Here is a 16402-nt window from a genome sequence, read left to right as displayed (position 1 = left end):
AGACTCCACTGAGGGCCAGGTGCGATTTTCCAAACAGCCAGATGGAGCTCTTTGTTGTGCTGACCTCTCAGGACCTTGCCGTGCAGGTGAGGACGCTGAGCCCCAGGCTGCAAGGCAAGTGAGGGCTGAGTCTCTGTGGAAAAGTCTGGAAGAGTCCGGTCAGGGCCCACCCCCTCCCCAGGCTGCAGACTGGGGAGCACGTTTGCTGTAGAGGCAAACTCACACCTGGCCCTTCGGGAGTGGGGATGGGGGAGCACCCACTGTGAATAAAGCCTTCCCCCCCAGCCCTGTCCCTAAGAAAGGGCGTTCGAAAGACCCAGCTCTGGCCTGAGGCATCCACGGTGGCGAGGGGCACTAGCCCTCCCGCAGTCGCCGTCGGGGCTGGAAGCTGCCGCCTCCACTGTGCACAGTCACCGGCTGCTACCAGTGAAGAAAGCTCCCAGGGAAGCTCGGGGCTGTGGGCTGCGTTCCTGTCCCCTGACCCGCCACAGGACCTCCCGGCTGGGAGCTCGGGTCCATCCTGGGGCCGGAGGGCTGCCGCCAGCAGGCACATGTGACAAGGGGGCCTGGCGGAGGCCGTCTCTGAAAGTGGCAGCTGGTGACCTGGGCACCCGAGGGGGACTCGGGAGGCCCCCCTGCGGCCCAGAGCCGCCTCTGCCGGGACCAGGAGCTTGAGACCAGCTAAGGGGGAGACACAACTCCCCTGGGGTCTGACGGGCATCATATCATCTGAACGTAGGACCTTCGCTGAGGCCCTGTGACCGTGACTTTCAGGAGTCACGGTCACAGCTCAGCCCCTTAAAATCTCTGTTAAATGATGGCTTATGGGAGTCTGAAATACTGGTCCTCATAAATACACCTGTGAGCCCTGTGTGGCTCAATGGACTGAGCGCCAGCCTGCGAACCAAAGGGTCGCGGGTTCGATTCCCAGTCAGAGCACAGGCCTGGGTTGCGGGCCAGGTCCCCCATACGGGGCTCACAAGAGACAACCACATCGCTGTTTCTCTCCCTCTCTTACTTTCTCCCTTCTCCTCTCTAAAAATAAATAAAAAAAACCAAACCAAACAAAAATACCCGTGGGGTTTCAAGTGTGCTCTTTTACTTCATGGGCTAATGTTGAAAACGATGCTTTAACTTCTTTCCCTATTCGTTTTAAGATCTTTGTCATCTTGCCATTTGCATCTGTCTGAATCTTACACTTAGATTCGTATCGGTCAGTCTTTCTGGTTCTTTGTGTGAAGAGAAACAGGCTCAAGGCGAAGGCTCTTAATAAAATACAAAACAATAAAATGAGAGCTGCCCGTGTGGACGCGTTGCTCTCCAGGACTCTCCTCGGCCCCGCAAGCAGATGGCCTCCCAGGCTCAGCTTGACCCGGACCAGGAGCAGGGGAGGGACGGCTGCCCACGCGGCCCCTCCCGGAGCCGCGCTGGCCGTCGCTCCCCAGGACCCGGACTGCTGCTGCTGCTGCGGAAACGCGTGCAGGCGTAAACGGGCTTTGTGCTCCGGAGCTCATTAGACCTTTTCACCTGTGAAATTGAAATTGAAATTGGGACCCACTGTAGGCGACTGGCCAACAGTTGCAGCCAAAGAGCTCAGAATGAACGTGGGGGGAGGGCGCCGCCCGGCCACCCCGAGTCCTAGGGCTCGCCGGGGGTTTGTGTCTGATCCTGCTGCCTTTTGCTTCCGCGTTCGAAGTGGGCTATCCGCTGGGAAGGGCACAGAAATCGCATTTTATGTCTCACCTGGGGAAACACAGCTCAGTGGGAAAGAAGCCTGCGAGCTGACTCGGCCTCAGGCTGTCCAGCGGGACAGAAGGCAGAGCCCCGCCCTCCTGCCTGGTCAGGGGTTCCGGCTGCTTCCCTCTCGGGAGGCTGTCAGTCGATTTTTCAGGGTTTCTTTAATTTTCCTGGCTCTGCAGGCACCAGATAGCCTTAGAAGAGGAAACCACGTGTTCCTATCCTTTCACTGTCTGTTGAAGATGCATGCTTTAGCTGCAAGCTGGAATTACGGTTTTCTGTTAGAGCAAGAAATAAGACTAATTCGGATTCATGAGAGATGATTGGAATTAGCAGCACGGAATTTCAGGCTCTGAGAAAGTGAGCTCCTTAAGTCATCCCAGAGGTTCTTATTTTTCAGGATTTATCAATTAAAATCCAACAAGAAACCTTAGGGTAAGGGTTGGGTGAGTTCTTCATAATGTTTCGGCTCACGTACTGCCCCTAACGCTAATGAAGCTTTCGGACAGAGACCGAGAGGCAGTGCTCCCCGAAATTTCTGAAGAATTTACACTGTAACTTTCAAACGGCATCAGCATAGCCTTTCGGAGAGACGAGCCACTGTGTGTGACGATCTCCCACGTTCAAGTTTGAGGCGCGCTCATCGGACGGCCCCGTCCGACGCGGCCCACTCACCCCGGGGGCCCAGGCACAGCGGGCAGGGAGGCGGCCCCCAGGCCTTCCTGCTCTGCACTCGGCCCCCTGCGTCCCCTGTGTGCTGGCCTCCTGGCCACCTCCCCGAGGACTCCAACCCTAATTCAAAGGGTCGAGGTGAGCGGCAGGGGCGGAGGGGCAGCAAAGGGCCACCGTGGTGGGGGTCCTGTGATGTGTGACCAACGGTGCGCAATGTCTCAGCGCACAGGCTGGCGGCTGGGGCCTCGATAGCCTGCTGAGCACCGGGCCCCCCCCCGGGCGGTGACCCGCCATCCCCTGGGGCAGCACCAACGTCGCAGCCGAGCCCCAGGAAGTGCCAGCCCCAGAATCCTTTCATACACACCCGTCTGCTGACTCCACGGTTTCCTCAGTGTCCAGGAACCGCCTGATCCGCGGCACGGCCCAGCGCCCGCCTCCCCTGCAGGGGCCCGAGTGCCAGCCCAGCGGCCGAGCCCCTCTGTCAGCTGCGGGTTCGCTCCCTGGGGCGGCCGACTCACTCCTGCAGGCAGGGTCTCCAGGAGTCAGGCAGGTCCCCGCAGCTCTAGGGGCCGGGCGTCCAAGGTCTGGCCAGCAGCCGAGCTGGTTTCTGGTGGGTAAAACCCCGCACGTGTATGCGAACGGCTGTAACAGTAAAGCAGGAGCACCCCACGCCTGGGCATTTCCCCAGTCCCGGGGGTTGTAAAGCCAGAGCCGTCTGCCAGGCTGTGCGGCGTTGCCCGCGGTCCCTGCCAAGGAGCCGGGCGGCGGCACTCAGGACGGGACAGGCCTCTCTGCGGGACGCCAGGCGGCCGGGCGCGGGCACGGGGCGAGCCGTGCGCGCATGGGGTGCGCGCTCCAGGCCCACTGGCTGGGGAGTGGCCGTCATGCTCCTGCGGCAACACGTGCCGCGCAGAGTGGGGTAACATGTGACCAGGGTGTCCTGGGAAGGGACGGGTGTGGGGGTAGTTGAGGCACCCCCTCGGCCGAGGCCTGCGCCCGCTTCCTGCTGCAGAAGCCGGGGACGGGGCCTCGGGCTTGCGGAAGTCGCTGTTTGGAAGGGAAGGCCGCAGGCTCGGGTCGCCTGACACCGTCTGAGCACCGCTGGGGCCTCGGGAACCGGGGCCGCGGGCCGTGGGGATGCTGGTGCGACGGCATCTGGCGGCATCCACACGCTGACGGAGAGATGACCACGCGCGGGAGTCACCCAGGACCCGGGGGCCGCAGCTGCCGGCCGCCAGCGAGGAGTCCGAGGCGGCAGAGGGGCTGAGCCAGAGCCTCACCCGCGACGGTCGCTGCGCTTCCTCACCGCCCCCTGCTAGCCTGCTGCGCCCCCCAGCCCGTGGGTCCCCGCACTTTGGGGGAAATGGTGGAGAAGGGGTCTGGGGGTGGGAGAGAGCACAGCAACCTTGAGCTTGAGCCACTCCCTGCGTCCACACAGACCAACACGGCTCCCTTTGCCTTTCCACCCACCCTCTGCGCAGCCTGGAGCGCCCAGGGCCCAGGGGACGGGGGGAATCTCCCCGCCAGCATCCAGGGAGCGGGGCTCAGGACCTAGAGAGCGTGAGCTCGCACCCCGGGCCGCGCCAGCCTCAGCCCATCCTCCCAACCCTGGGAGCTGGCGAGAAAGGTGAGACTTCTCACCAGAGGGGCGTGTGGACAGGTGGATGACACCCGATCCGCCTCCCACAGGGGCCGGTAATCCGTTTGCTTCGCTCCCTTTTGTTGGGATTGGCCCAGGCACAGGGGCCCTGGCGGGGCCACAGGTATAAACCGGGCTTGGAGCTTCCCCACCCAGGGGAGGCGAGATGGGGCCCGCCGGGCGCCAGCTGGGAGCCCTGCTCTGGAAGAACTGGCTGTGCAGACTCAGGAACCCGGTGAGTGACCGCCACCTGCGCCCGGGCCCTCAGGGCAGGACCTCTCACCTGCCGGGGCGGCCCCCACCCTGTAGGGAACAGGGGGCTGGGTCAGGGCAGGGGAGGACCTGCCCTCAGGGCCAAAGCGGCTGAACCCTGGGCTGGCGCCTTGTCAGAGAAGGGCTGATGGGGAGAACTCCAGACAAAGCTGGGATTCCAGCTGCGGCTTTTGGGCGTCTTGAAAAACTAAAGTGTCGAGGCTGCTGGTTGGAGGGACAGGGGTGCAGTTAACGGACAGCCAGGCTGTCCTGGGCGGCGCCCCAAAGCGGGGGCCGCAGCGTTGGTGTCCGAGGCGGCCGCGAGGCACGGGACTCGGTGCGCCTGTTCCGTGTCGGGTCACTGGCGCTAAGGCGCCTCTTCTTGGAACTGGTCCCCAGCGGCAGTGCCAGGCTCGCTGTCCCGCGCGCACGGGGTGGCTCCGACCAGACGTGTGCCAACGCCACAGGGGTACCCGTGAGCGTGGGCTCTAACCACGCGGCGGTCGATGGCGCACGGGACGACGGACCAGCCTTGATCCCCAAGGCTGCGGCCGTGGAGCGAACCCCTGAAAATGCCGTTTCCTGCCGAGGCAGGTCCTCATAGCGTCTGTGCCACGTCCGGCTTCAGGTCCACGCTGAGCACCGGCGTCTCCTGCTGCCCCGTCCTTCCGTTTGAAGAAATTCTGTAGCTGACTTTGAATTCCTCTCAGCTGAATCCTCAGATCCAAAATAGTCTTTCTTTCCTCCTCAAAATGAGGTCCGTGCCAAAGGTGCTTTCCTTCTCACGGGAGGGTCGTCAGGCTCAGCACGACGCCAGCGGGACCCCTCCGCGTTTCAGGGTCCGGAGCTGACCAGTGAGTCTGATGCTCTGACCCAGGAGCGCTGGTGTCGGTGTGCGGGGGGGCATTTCTCTGGGGGGCACTTGGCCTCTTTCCCTGAGCGGCGGTTGCAGGCGGAGGCCAGCCGCCTGCTTCCCGGGCGCGGCTCCTGCGGCTTTTGGCCCTCGGCCCACGCGAAGCTCAGCACGGCGCAGCCCGCCCTTCGCTGGGGGACGCCTCCCTTGTTTCAACATTTTCGCGGTTACTCCTGATGCTGAATAAACGCGCTCATCAGAGGCCTGTCCTTGATCACTTCTCCGATGGCCACGTGTCTAAGCGGTGGCTCCGCACGCCGTCCTCCTTTGCCTCGTCTTTTCTTTAGTGTCTGCCACCTCGCACGGCAGGTGGGCGTCCCTGTTGATCTCCTCGGAGCTCCCGGAAGTTGTCAGATCCACGAGAACGGGAGTTCATTCCGACTTGTTCACCAGTGTGATCTCCAGCCCCCAGAGCTGCGCCTGGCACATGCCAAGCACTGGGTGTTTGTTGAGCGAGCGAGCGAGCGGAGGGTGGGAGGGGAACTTTATTGCTCCCGGGCGCCGTGCCGGCTGCCGGGCGCGCCCTGACCCCTGCCCTCTGCGAGCTGCAGCCCGGGATGGGGACGCACTCAGTGAGCCCGGGGGCGGGGGGGCGGGGGGGCGGGGGGACACGCCTGCAGGTGTCCCCGCACACACGGGCAGCGGCATTTGCACAAGCACCGCTGACTGGGGTTCGGCGCCTGGACCGGGCCGCCTGCCCTGGTCGAGCCCGCCCCCAGCTCAGCCCCCGTGAGCTGGCTGTGCAGGCAGGTTTCTTTTTTTAAAAATTCATTTTCTCAACTACAGTTGACCTATGAGTTGCAGGGGGCGCGGCACAGCGGTCAGACATTTAAATGTCTCGCGAAGGGGTCGGCCTAGCGCCTGCCTGGCACCGCACGCTGTGCCCGGTGCTGGACTTCCCGCCCCGCGGCCGTTTCTGCGATCGGCGGGCTGTCCTTGCTCCGCCCTTTCCCTCCGCTTCCCTCCCTGAGGACCAGGCTGTGAGGACTGAGTGCGTGGGCGTCATCTTCCTGGACGCCGTGCCGGCACCCGGGCGGGGGGGGGGCACGGCCTGTTTGCTGGAGACGGTGGGGACGGTGGCCTCGGACCCGGGGCACGTGGCGCGAGGGCAGGACCCGCAGGGGGGTGCCTCGGGCTCTGCCCGCTCGGCCGGTCGGCGGGGAGCCGGGGGCGCCCTGGACGTGGAGCGCCCAGGCCAGGCCCCTCTGGCCGACCGTCTTCCGAGCGACCCGTTTTCCCAGCGTCCTCGGCTTCTCCAGGGACAATCTGACATTCGCTGCCTTCGCTCACTAGCTCCCTGACTGCGGGAATGGGGCGTGCGCCGTGGGAGAAGCGACCCGGCCGAGGCCTAAATGGCCACAAATATGCGATTATTTAGTGACTAAGAAATGAGCAGCCTTTGTAAGATAAGTACGCTATTGGAAAAAACCTTGTCTGCTTTTATATGTACTCTAAAACCCTCTTCATTTTATTATATCTTATTCTCCTGGTCCCCTTAAAAAACACTGTGTTCTGGAAATGTCAAACAGGGCACAACAGAAGAGCGTCGGATGCATGGGGAGGACTCATCACACTTCTTCATACTTAGCTTTACAGGTTTTTCAAGTCTCACTATCCTTGGAAAAAATTAGAGTAAATAGAGGAACCTGTCCCCAGCTCTTGGCGCAGCCCTCGTTCTTGGCGCCTCTGTGTTGGCACAGCAGGGACGCCGCGAAGGCTGTCCGAGGTCCCCTCCCCCTCCTGCTCCTGCGGCTGCTTCGCCCTCCCTGCCAGCGGGCACCCGGAATGCAGCGGTTTTACGTAACTGAAATCCTGGCTCTGTGCTCCTTTCTCACGGAACGGTGAGGCCCAGGCATCAGAAAGCGCGTGTGGCCGGCCCGTGTCGGGTCCCACTGTGCCGTCCGCCGGGGGCGCGTGCATGGGCGACACAGGCCCCCCAGGTCGCCCAGGGGCCTCCCGGGGTCTCCCTGCCGGAAGGGGCCTCTTGAGGCAGGAAGAACGGCTCTTCCGCGGGGGCTGCCCTGGGATGGCTGTCCGGGCCTGGGCTTCTGGGGCCCGCGGGTCCGGTGGCCTGGGCGGGGGCGGCAATGCCCGCTGACGGTGCCCCCGCCCCCGGGGCGTCCCGAGGACAGTGTCTGAGCGACCTTGTCACCTTTCTAGTGTATTCCTTTTATATTCCACTTAAACTGTACGGGAGTTAATCAGTCTGATTTGTTCTTCCTCCTTTGAACAGTATAACAACAACGACAGAAAGAGAAAATATTGTAAGAGAAAAAAAATAATGTAGTTTTTTTAAGTTAACAGATTAATAAAAGAAAAAAAGAAAAAAATACTTTAAAGGAAAACTATACCATAAAACCTGGTGTTCAAGTTCTGGTTCTGCCGTGTTTGGAGTTTGAGATGGAGGAGAGAAGCTGACTCGCGGCCTGGACTCTGGGGAGGGCCCCCCCAAGTCCCTGCCCGCGCCTGACACCACTGGGCAGTGACCACCCTCCGCCCGGTGGCTGCAAGTTCCCATTCCCCCTCTGTCTGCGTCTGGCCCCAGTGGCCGCGCTGTCCCCACCCCCGGTTGAATTGGGGCTCTTATCCTTTCTCCAGAGATGCAGGCATTTTGGGTTTGGGGAAGTTTTGCTGAGGACTTGGGCCAGTGAACGGGGGTGGGGCTGAGTTTAATGGGGGGACGTCATTGCCCAAAACCAATGTCCTCTCACAGCCATGGATGGGTTGGAGGGGCCGAGGGAAGCAGGGAAGCCCTCCTGGCCACCACCATCCTAGGAACACGCTCCTCGCACGAGAACCGCCCCCTTCTCGCTCGGAGGGCCCACGTGTGGCGGCGCACGCCTACTCGGAGACACAGACTCGGGTCCTCACTGGGGCCCCCTCTGGCCCGGCTCCCAGGAAGCCCTCGAGGCTCCACACGGCTGGGCGCTCTGCTCAGCACGAGCTGGGTTCAAACCCGCCCTCTCCCCCGTTAGAGAACCCCCGGCGAACCCACCCCACGCAGGGCGCATGTCAGGCTCCGCACCGGCCCCCCACCTCAGGGCCTGGTCCCCCCAACGCCACCTGGGACGCCCTTTCGTCTTCCTGCAGAGTCTCAGCCTGAGCTCCAGGTACCAGAACCTCAGAGCTTTTGTGTGTATGTGTGCTTTTCTTTTACAGAACAAAACCCCTCACATTTCTTTGAAGTTTTAGTCTGCTCCTGGATGCAGGTCACAGAAGCCTACCTTGGTGCTAAAGAATAATTTCCTTTGGAAACAATGAACATGCTGGCCACGATTTCTGTATTTTTCTGAAATTGCAAAAAAAAATTATAGATACCAAGCCCCAGAAATCAAGTAACTTTTTTTTTTTTTTTGTGAAATTGTTTAGGTTTTAGAGGCAGATTTTTGCTGGTTTTGCATCATTACAAGTCATCAACTCTGTGCTCTCAGATTTGCTAGGAAGGCCTGAGGGTGTGAACAGGAATCAGGCGGTTGAAGGTTAGGAGCCTGACCTCTCTGATAGGCAGGCTGGAAAAGATTGAAATATGGGTCCAGATGAGATACTATAGTTGTTGTGTATTAAAAAAATAGCAGAATAGCTTTATATTAGAGGAAAAAAAGTTCACATGTTCAATATTAACTATTTTAACAGACTGATGTTGGAAGTCTTGGTAAAGGGATTATAGGAATAATGACCTGTAACTGGTTTTAGGGATAAAAAAGGTAAAAAATAAAGACACTGACACAGAATCTTAGATTTGTTTACTAACTTCCGGGAACTGTATCTCAACCAATAGATTCCATGCAATTGGAGTTGTGCAGCTATAACTTCAGCACCTCAGCACCTCCATTGACCAATCAGAGCAGCTCCATTGGTGCACTTTTTGACCAATCAAACTGTGAGGATTTGGAGTCCTTATTTGCATGAGAACAGACCAATCAGGATGAGGGGCAGGGCCGTCTCTCTATAAAGTCAGCTCCCCACGGGCTCGGGGAGCGCACTTTCCTTTCCACGGGCAGCAGAAATCGCGTGTTCCCTGCTGGGGCCGACACACCGAAGACACTTCGTGTGAGCGGAGCCGCGCCGAGCGGAGCGGCGCCTCCCGAGGGCCGCCTCACAGCCTGGGGGTCCACAGTCCCGCCGCCTCCCCACTGAGCTGTGTGCACTGAATACAGCTCCCTTCGCCGCCGCACCCCAGACTGGGGATCCCTGTTGGTGCCGAACTGGCGCCCCCGACGGCTGGCAGGCACGTTGCATAAACTTTCCGAGCACGGCTTGCTCACAGCATCACGGTCTGGGAATAATTTCCAGATAGTAATATGGCTGTGCTTCAAGGGAGCTCAAATCATCGTTTGTCTCTAGTTCATGCTACTTGTCACGGCTTCTTATCAGAACACGTTGGGCAGTCACGTGTTACGTTCTCCCCGAACTCGTGGTTGTCTGTTTTGCAAATTCAGTACATGTGCAATGGCATGTGAAGATGCCTTTAATTTTATATTTTGAGGGGTGAGTGTGAGAAGGGGCATTAAAAAATACTGCCTCTTGTATAAATGGCTCATCCAATTCTTTTCCAAGTTTATAATTAGAGGCCTGGTGATTTTCTCTTGCTCTTTGGTTATGAAGACCTTGCTCCATGTATTAAAAGTATTCCCCCGGTTAGTTATTGTTTTTGTTTGTTTCCTTATTTTTATTGTTCCTTTTTGATTTATGAGTTATACAGATGGGTAAAGAATAGTCTTGTAATATATCTTTGCCTTTTCTTTGAAGAATATCTTTTATAATTTCAGAACTGCAGAAATTATACCTCCCTCATCCATAGGTTTGAAACATATTCCACTCTCCTCTAGTTTTTCTAGAGTTAAATTTAACCTGGTTTAGACCCCCGTCCACTTGGACCGCACCTTTGAGTGCTGCAGACGTCTTCAGCTTATCTGTTACAAAAACTGAATTCAGGCAGCCCGGCTTCTCTGCCGCATTCTTCCTGCTTCACGTACAAAAGCTTATTTTGTTGTACATGTTGACACGTGGTGGAGGCTGTTTTTGGACCTGGCATGCTACCTCATCAATCTACGTTGCTGGTCCGCCCCAGTTACCTGTTTTTAAAGCGTTGACACTGTATAATATGTTCTGGTCCTTTGCAGGGTCATCTTTCATAGCCCTTCTTTTGCCTGCATGATTTTCTCTGCTTTCAGAAGATATTTGCTCACCAATTATGTTTTAGAATCATTTTGAATTAAGAGATTATTCTAGGTGGCGTTTGGGTTAGAACGGCTCTCGCTGCGAATGGGGAGCTCACTGCGGCCACCGTGGGTGGCTGGTCGTCCCTGTGGACCGAGCGTTCCGTCCCTGGACACGTGTGTCCTCACCTTCTCGTCTTTTGTGACCTCGGCCCCCTTTCTGCTGTGTGCACGGGACTTCACTATCTCAGGAAACTGCCGAAGTCCCTTTTTTGTATGTGTTTTGGGCACTTTCCCACTTATCTCCTTAGGAAAAGGCCATTGGACTAGAGTCTTTGGGTCGAAGAGTCTGCGCTTGCACAACGTGGAAACACAAGGCTCGCCCGACTTCCGGGAAGGCTGTGCCCACGTGCGCTTTCTCCCAGCACCCAGTGGAGCCGGGGTGGCTCGCTCGGCTCCTGGGAGCCCTCCAGAGGAGAAGCTACCCCTCACCCCCCTTTGTAACTCACCCAGAGTCTCCCGCCCAGAGCCGGACAGCACAGGTGTGCCACGAGGGTTTAGTGAATGAAGGTTTAAAGAAAAACAATTGTTTTTCAACATAAGGTTAAAAAAAGAACAAAAGCATAAAGGGAGAGTTTGTCCACGTCTTCCTCTGGGCACCACGGTAACTCGGCCGCTCCCGGAAAGGCTGTACGAGGCCCTGCCAAGATGGGGGTGTGGGCTCTGAGGGGCGGGCCTCTGGGCGACCCCCACGCGGGACCGCGTGGTCTGATCGATTGTGCCGCCGACGGTTGCTCCTTGGCTCTGACTCACACCTGTTTGAACCCAGTTCCCACTTTGCTCGCAGTATTTTATAGCACGAACCTCATGATCCTCTGGGAAAGGCCCCTCTCCTGAGAGGCGGGTGCACACCGGGCCCCGGAGGACACACTGGGATTTCACGCTGACTGCGGAGCCCTTTGTTCCCAGGGCCAGGGCCTCGGACCGATGACACGTTTCCCTCCTGCTTCCCTGATACTCTAAACTCGCCCTGGTGGCCGCCTCCTCCCTCAGCCGCTGCGGCCTCCGCGGCAGCTCCTCCCTCCATTAACAATATTGTTTTCTTGTACCGAACGTTTTATTCTTTGTGGTTTTCAGTTGCAACCAAAACCACTTGCCCCCCAAGCAGCTTGGAGGATTACGAAGTGGGTGTAAGCTCAGTCTGTGTGACACCTGTTCAAGCCGACGGGAATGTGCTTACCTCCCCCGCAGGCCTGGGACTCGGCCCAGGTCCCACCACAGGCTCCTTCAAGGGCACGGGCCACGCTGCGCCCTCGGTCCCCAGTGGGCAGGCGGCCCCTTGCCGGCTGTCGAGGGTGGAGGAGAGGACGGACGAGAGCCCGTCAACGCGGGCGCAGAGCTGCAGGGACGCGCGGCGGGCCGCCCGCACCCCGGGAAGGCCTGCCGCCGGCCGCTGCCCTCGCCTCTCAGCAGCGCCCCGCGCCCCCGCGGCCGAGGGCCCCCCAGTGCCTGACGCCAGGGCACGCTTCTCAACGAAGAACTGGGCGAGCCCGCTGTGTTTACTGCTCCTGCACGCCACCGTGTGTTGAACCATTGGCCCTCTTTGCATGACTTGCACACGTTTTTTCACTCACAAATAGTGCCATCGCAAGCAGTCTTGAGCAGACGTCTGAAGGGTTCACCTTTCCAGCCACTAAATATTCGGCGGAACATTTTTTACAGCTTAGCGCCAGTCTAATACAGTGGATCAATGTGGCTCTACTTCTCACGTGGTTGCTGGACGCGGAGGCCCAGCATTTGTAACCTCAGCTCCTCTGACCCCGCGGGGCTGCTTGCTACGCGCCCCGTTGACCCCCCGCCTCAATGGCACTGGCTGGTGTCGGCTCATCCTTTTCCCCAAACTGGTGTGTGTGAAACGGCCCCCCGCCGGGGTTGCTCTCGCGCCCCCGCCCGCGCAGCCGAGCTGGAGCACCTGCTGCTCACGTGCTCACGTGCTCGCAGGGCCCCTCGTGGGCTCTGGCCGGCGCGTGTCTTCTGTCTTCTGAGGGTTATTCCTTCTCATTGACGCGCTTGCTTGTGCATGTGTTCTAGACACTCTGCCGTGGGTCCCACAGGGCGAGGTAAGCCCTTCCGGTCTGCGGCTGATCGTCCCACTTTTTTTAGGTAACACTTTATTTTATTGGTATTTTTAATTAAAATTTCAAGTGACGTTTATGGGGGTGACCTTAGTTAACAAGATTACATAGGTTCCAAGTGCACGTTGCTCTGTCTGGTCCGACGTGTGCCCGCCCCCCAAAGTCAGACCCTCCCCGCCCCCCTGGGTTTGGCCCCTTTGTCCTTTCCTGCCCACCCGTCTTCCTTACGGTGCACAGCCTTTGTGCTGAGAGTATATTAGCTCTTCTGTGTTAATATATTTGCTTTTAAAATTGGCTTTGTAAATCACTGTTGTCGTCGCAAACTCTTTCTCTCGTGCGGAGCTTCGCACGTGACCGGTGCCTCCTCTTTTTGCGGTTCCTAACTCGTTTAGAATTCCAGTGATTTTTACATTTTTTCCCTTAGATCTGCAACCTCTCTTTTCATTTATTTATCATCTTTTTTTGAGCCCTTGTTTTCTGAGTATATGTTCTTATTACATTGTCCTTCCTTATGAAACAGTTGGAAAAACAAACTCTTTATTTGATTTGAGTTGTTTCTTTGCCAGTCGTGCTCGGGGACTGTCTTTGGCTTGCTTTTTGTTTGTTTTTTCTCTCCAGAATGTTTAGATAACTGGTTTGCTTTTTCTCTTAACCTGAGTCATCCTTGCACAGCTCAGCCCAGGTGGTATGTTCATCCTGCACTTTCTTTCCCGTTGCCCGAGCCCAGTTTTACTTCTGCTCCAGCTGGAGTGGCCCCTGAGCCGATTCTGCAGCTGCCAATTTTCCCTCGCAGGAGGGCAGGCTGGGATGATGCGGGGGGCACCCACCCGCGGTGAGGAGCCGTCACTATTAGACACGCTGGGCTCTCGGCCGTCCTTTGAAATGCTGTTACGTGCCTCATACCGTGTTCGCACCGCTGAGCTGAGGAAATTGTCCTCCCGATGCTGGGTTTTTCCCACATTCTTATCTGAAGCCCTAGCAGTCTCTCCCACAGAATCAGCCTTCCCGCTCACGGTCTGTGTGCTTTTCCGTCCTGCCCTCCGCGCCTTCCCAACGCTCCGGCCAGGAGGAGGAGACAAGGGGACGCGGGGGCTGCCAGTGGGGGCATCGGGACCGCCCTGCGGGCCTGGGGCTGTTAGGACTGAGCCACGTGCGTGCGGGTGTCTGATCTGCTCTGGAAACTGACTTTTTGACTTTTTTTTTTAAAGACAAGTGTTCCCTCTCTGTCCCCTGACTTCTTTCCCCCCACCCCTTCCTGTCTGGGAGAAGAAGCCCCTGAGGGGGTCCCCACGTGCCGCCCACCCGGGGCCTTCTTCGTGTGAACAGGTGGGGGGTGGATCGCCGAGGCCTCCCCCGGGCCGGGCTGTTGCGGCCGCCGCAGGAACTGAGGCGGGGCGCCCGCGGGAGGTGACACGCAGGGTGCAGTTTGGGGGCTCCTCGCGTCCCCTGCGCTGGGAGGGGGGGAGCCTCTGGTCCTCGGGGCGGTGTCAGCGTTGTGTGAGCGCTGAAGACAGCTTTTCTGGAGGGCAGGGCCCGCAGCGGCGTCCACTCGGCCGCCCTTGGACAGCGGGGGCCAGGGCCCCTGCCTGCTGCGGGGCAGGCCCTCCCGGGGCGGGGGCGGGCCAGGTGCGGGGGGCGCGGGGAAGCACCAAATTTAACCAGAAAGTGTTCCCGTGTGACATGGGTAAGATCAACAACGTTAAGCAAGATTCGAGGGTAACAATGACTGGAGAGAAGAAAAACAAGACACAAAAATGAGATGAGAAAGATAAAGCCGCATTGAGCGCCTGCAGGGAAAGGCCTGCTGAAAGGCCCGGGACAAAGGGCAGTGACCAGCAGGCTGGGCGGGTCCCTGCTTTCCTCTGAATGCGGCAGTTTCAGGTCTAAAACAAGAGAAGACGTTTTTCTTCCAGGTGCTTTTTAGAGGGGTGAGTGGTTGGCTTGTAAGCAAAAAACCATTGTTGAGGTTTGGAGCACTAATTTTTTTTCAGTATGTTCAGGGAAACTTCTTAATGCTAGGATGTAGAGTTAAATTTCTTGAACGGTGTTTCTACATTTGAAACTGGAGACTTGCTATTGATTTTCTGATGGGACTGATGACCGTTTGTAATTTTACAGCTGTGACCATTTTCTTTTGGCCTTGACAAGGTTGTTGAAAGGCCTTCATGGGGGGGGGGAGGTGGAACCACACAGATGCAGCAAATAAAAAGGTGGAAAAATGATTGCATAAGAGATTTAGACAATAAAAAGGCAAAGAAGAAATGGGAAAAAATATTTGCAATCCACAAAGAGCTGAGTCCTTTTTTAAAGAAAGAGAAACAAGAGCGGGAAACAATGATTTACAAAATAATAAAAAAAATGGGCACGAGGAGAATAGGGAGTTAATAGAAATACATTAAAACAGACTGAAAAAAATACTTGATCTTCATAATGAAAGAAATGTCATTATTACTTTTTGACTATCAGTTTGGCAAAACTTTGACTAGATTTAAAACTTCACCCATGTCGGGTGCGATCGGAGCGAATGATGACCGGCTTGGCCGTCCGTGAGGGCATTTTGTTATATGAACCCCAATTAAAAATTCAAATTAAAAATCACGTCCGGTTTGACTCCGTCATCTCGTTTAGCGGTCCTGCCTCACCGATACCCCCACAGAAGCCCGACACACGGAAAGCTCGTGAAAGCGCTGGCCCCAGACAGAAACTGTAGCCATTCCCATAATTAGGTGGCGGCTCAGTAAATTAAACCCTATGGTGGCTGTTATGTCGTCTTTGAAAACAAGAGGCAAGACAGTAAGTGCCGCCGTGAACGATGGATTCCAAACGCATCAGTTACGCTTATGTGTGTGCTTTGGAAATGAAATAAAGACCCTGTTCAGGGAGTTAATTTTGGGGGGATTGACTGTATTTCTTCTGTTCTTTTTGCGTTTCCTAACCACACACATAGTTACTTATTTATAGTATCAAAGTTGGGTTTATAAACCATTTTCTGTTCTCTGTATACCTCTTTGTCTGAAAAACAGTTATATCTCATTAAAGATTGAAAAAACAAAAAAGTGTATTAGTTCCTCTTCATGGTATCAGGCACCATTTTAGTTTCTATTCTGCATGTTTCTGTTCATCCAGCATGAACCCAGGAGCCCTGCCCTGCCCCCCGCCCCCGCCGTGGCCCAGGCGGCGAGGCATCTGTGGCAGAGCCTGACCAGAGCGGCTGTGGCCCGAGGGAGGGGCCTCGGCCTTTCTGACCCAGGACGCGTGGCCCCGGAGGGCGGCCTCGCCCGCAGTCTCCCATCGCGAGGAGGAAGGGCCCCCTTGCAGGGCTCCCTCCGACAGCTGCACTCAGTGCTGCGCTCCCTGCCCAGGACAGACGCGAACGATCCAAAGCGGGTGCCTCCTGCTTTAATGGGAACTGGACCGAACATTCTTTCCTCTCCATGTTCTGTCTCCATGCGTCCTGGCCGCCTCCCCGCCCGGTCCTGGGAGATGCGTTTGCTGGAGTTTCCGGGAGCACTGAGACGGGCGGGGAGTGACGGTCCGGAGCGAAGGTGCTGAGCGGCCGCCGTGCATGTAGCTCCAGGGCACCGCGGCCCGGGGGCCGGGAGGGTGAGGCGCCCTCCTCCGTGCGGGCGAGCAGGCTCACCGTCCCGGCCTGCGGGTTTTCAGGTCTTCGTGCCTCGCGGAACGCCGTTCGCGTTTGTACAGTGATGGGGGTTGGGGGGGGGGTCCAGGGGAGCACATGGCTGCTGTAAAGACGTGGGTCAGGCGATGCAGCACCGTCTAGGAATGAGTTCTTCACTGCGCAGTTGTTCCTCACGACGGAGTTTCTGTCCCCAGTGATTACATTCCACGTAGCGATGGCAGTTCCCCTTCTTTCAACTTTGAAAATTCAGAATTA

General features: G+C 57.3%; 1 protein-coding gene across 1 annotated transcript in view; it reads left to right on the top strand.

Moving 5' to 3' along the window:
* Nucleotides 1-4214: 4214 nt before the first annotated feature.
* ABCA13 (ATP binding cassette subfamily A member 13) overlaps nucleotides 4215-16402 on the top strand; it is a 134519-nt gene continuing 122331 nt past the window's right edge. Inside the window, exon 1 of the mRNA XM_054571313.1 lies at nucleotides 4215-4283. Coding sequence (XP_054427288.1) covers nucleotides 4215-4283 — 69 coding nt within the window. The remainder of the gene's footprint in view (nucleotides 4284-16402) is intronic.

This window comes from Pteronotus mesoamericanus, unplaced genomic scaffold (genome assembly GCF_021234165.1).
Source record: "Pteronotus mesoamericanus isolate MK-2021 breed Mesoamerican mustached bat unplaced genomic scaffold, CSHL_Meso_final contig_220, whole genome shotgun sequence".
Lineage (NCBI taxonomy): Eukaryota > Metazoa > Chordata > Mammalia > Chiroptera > Mormoopidae > Pteronotus > Pteronotus mesoamericanus.
Note: the sequence above shows the minus strand (reverse complement) of the source record. Positions and strands in the feature narration are given on the sequence as shown.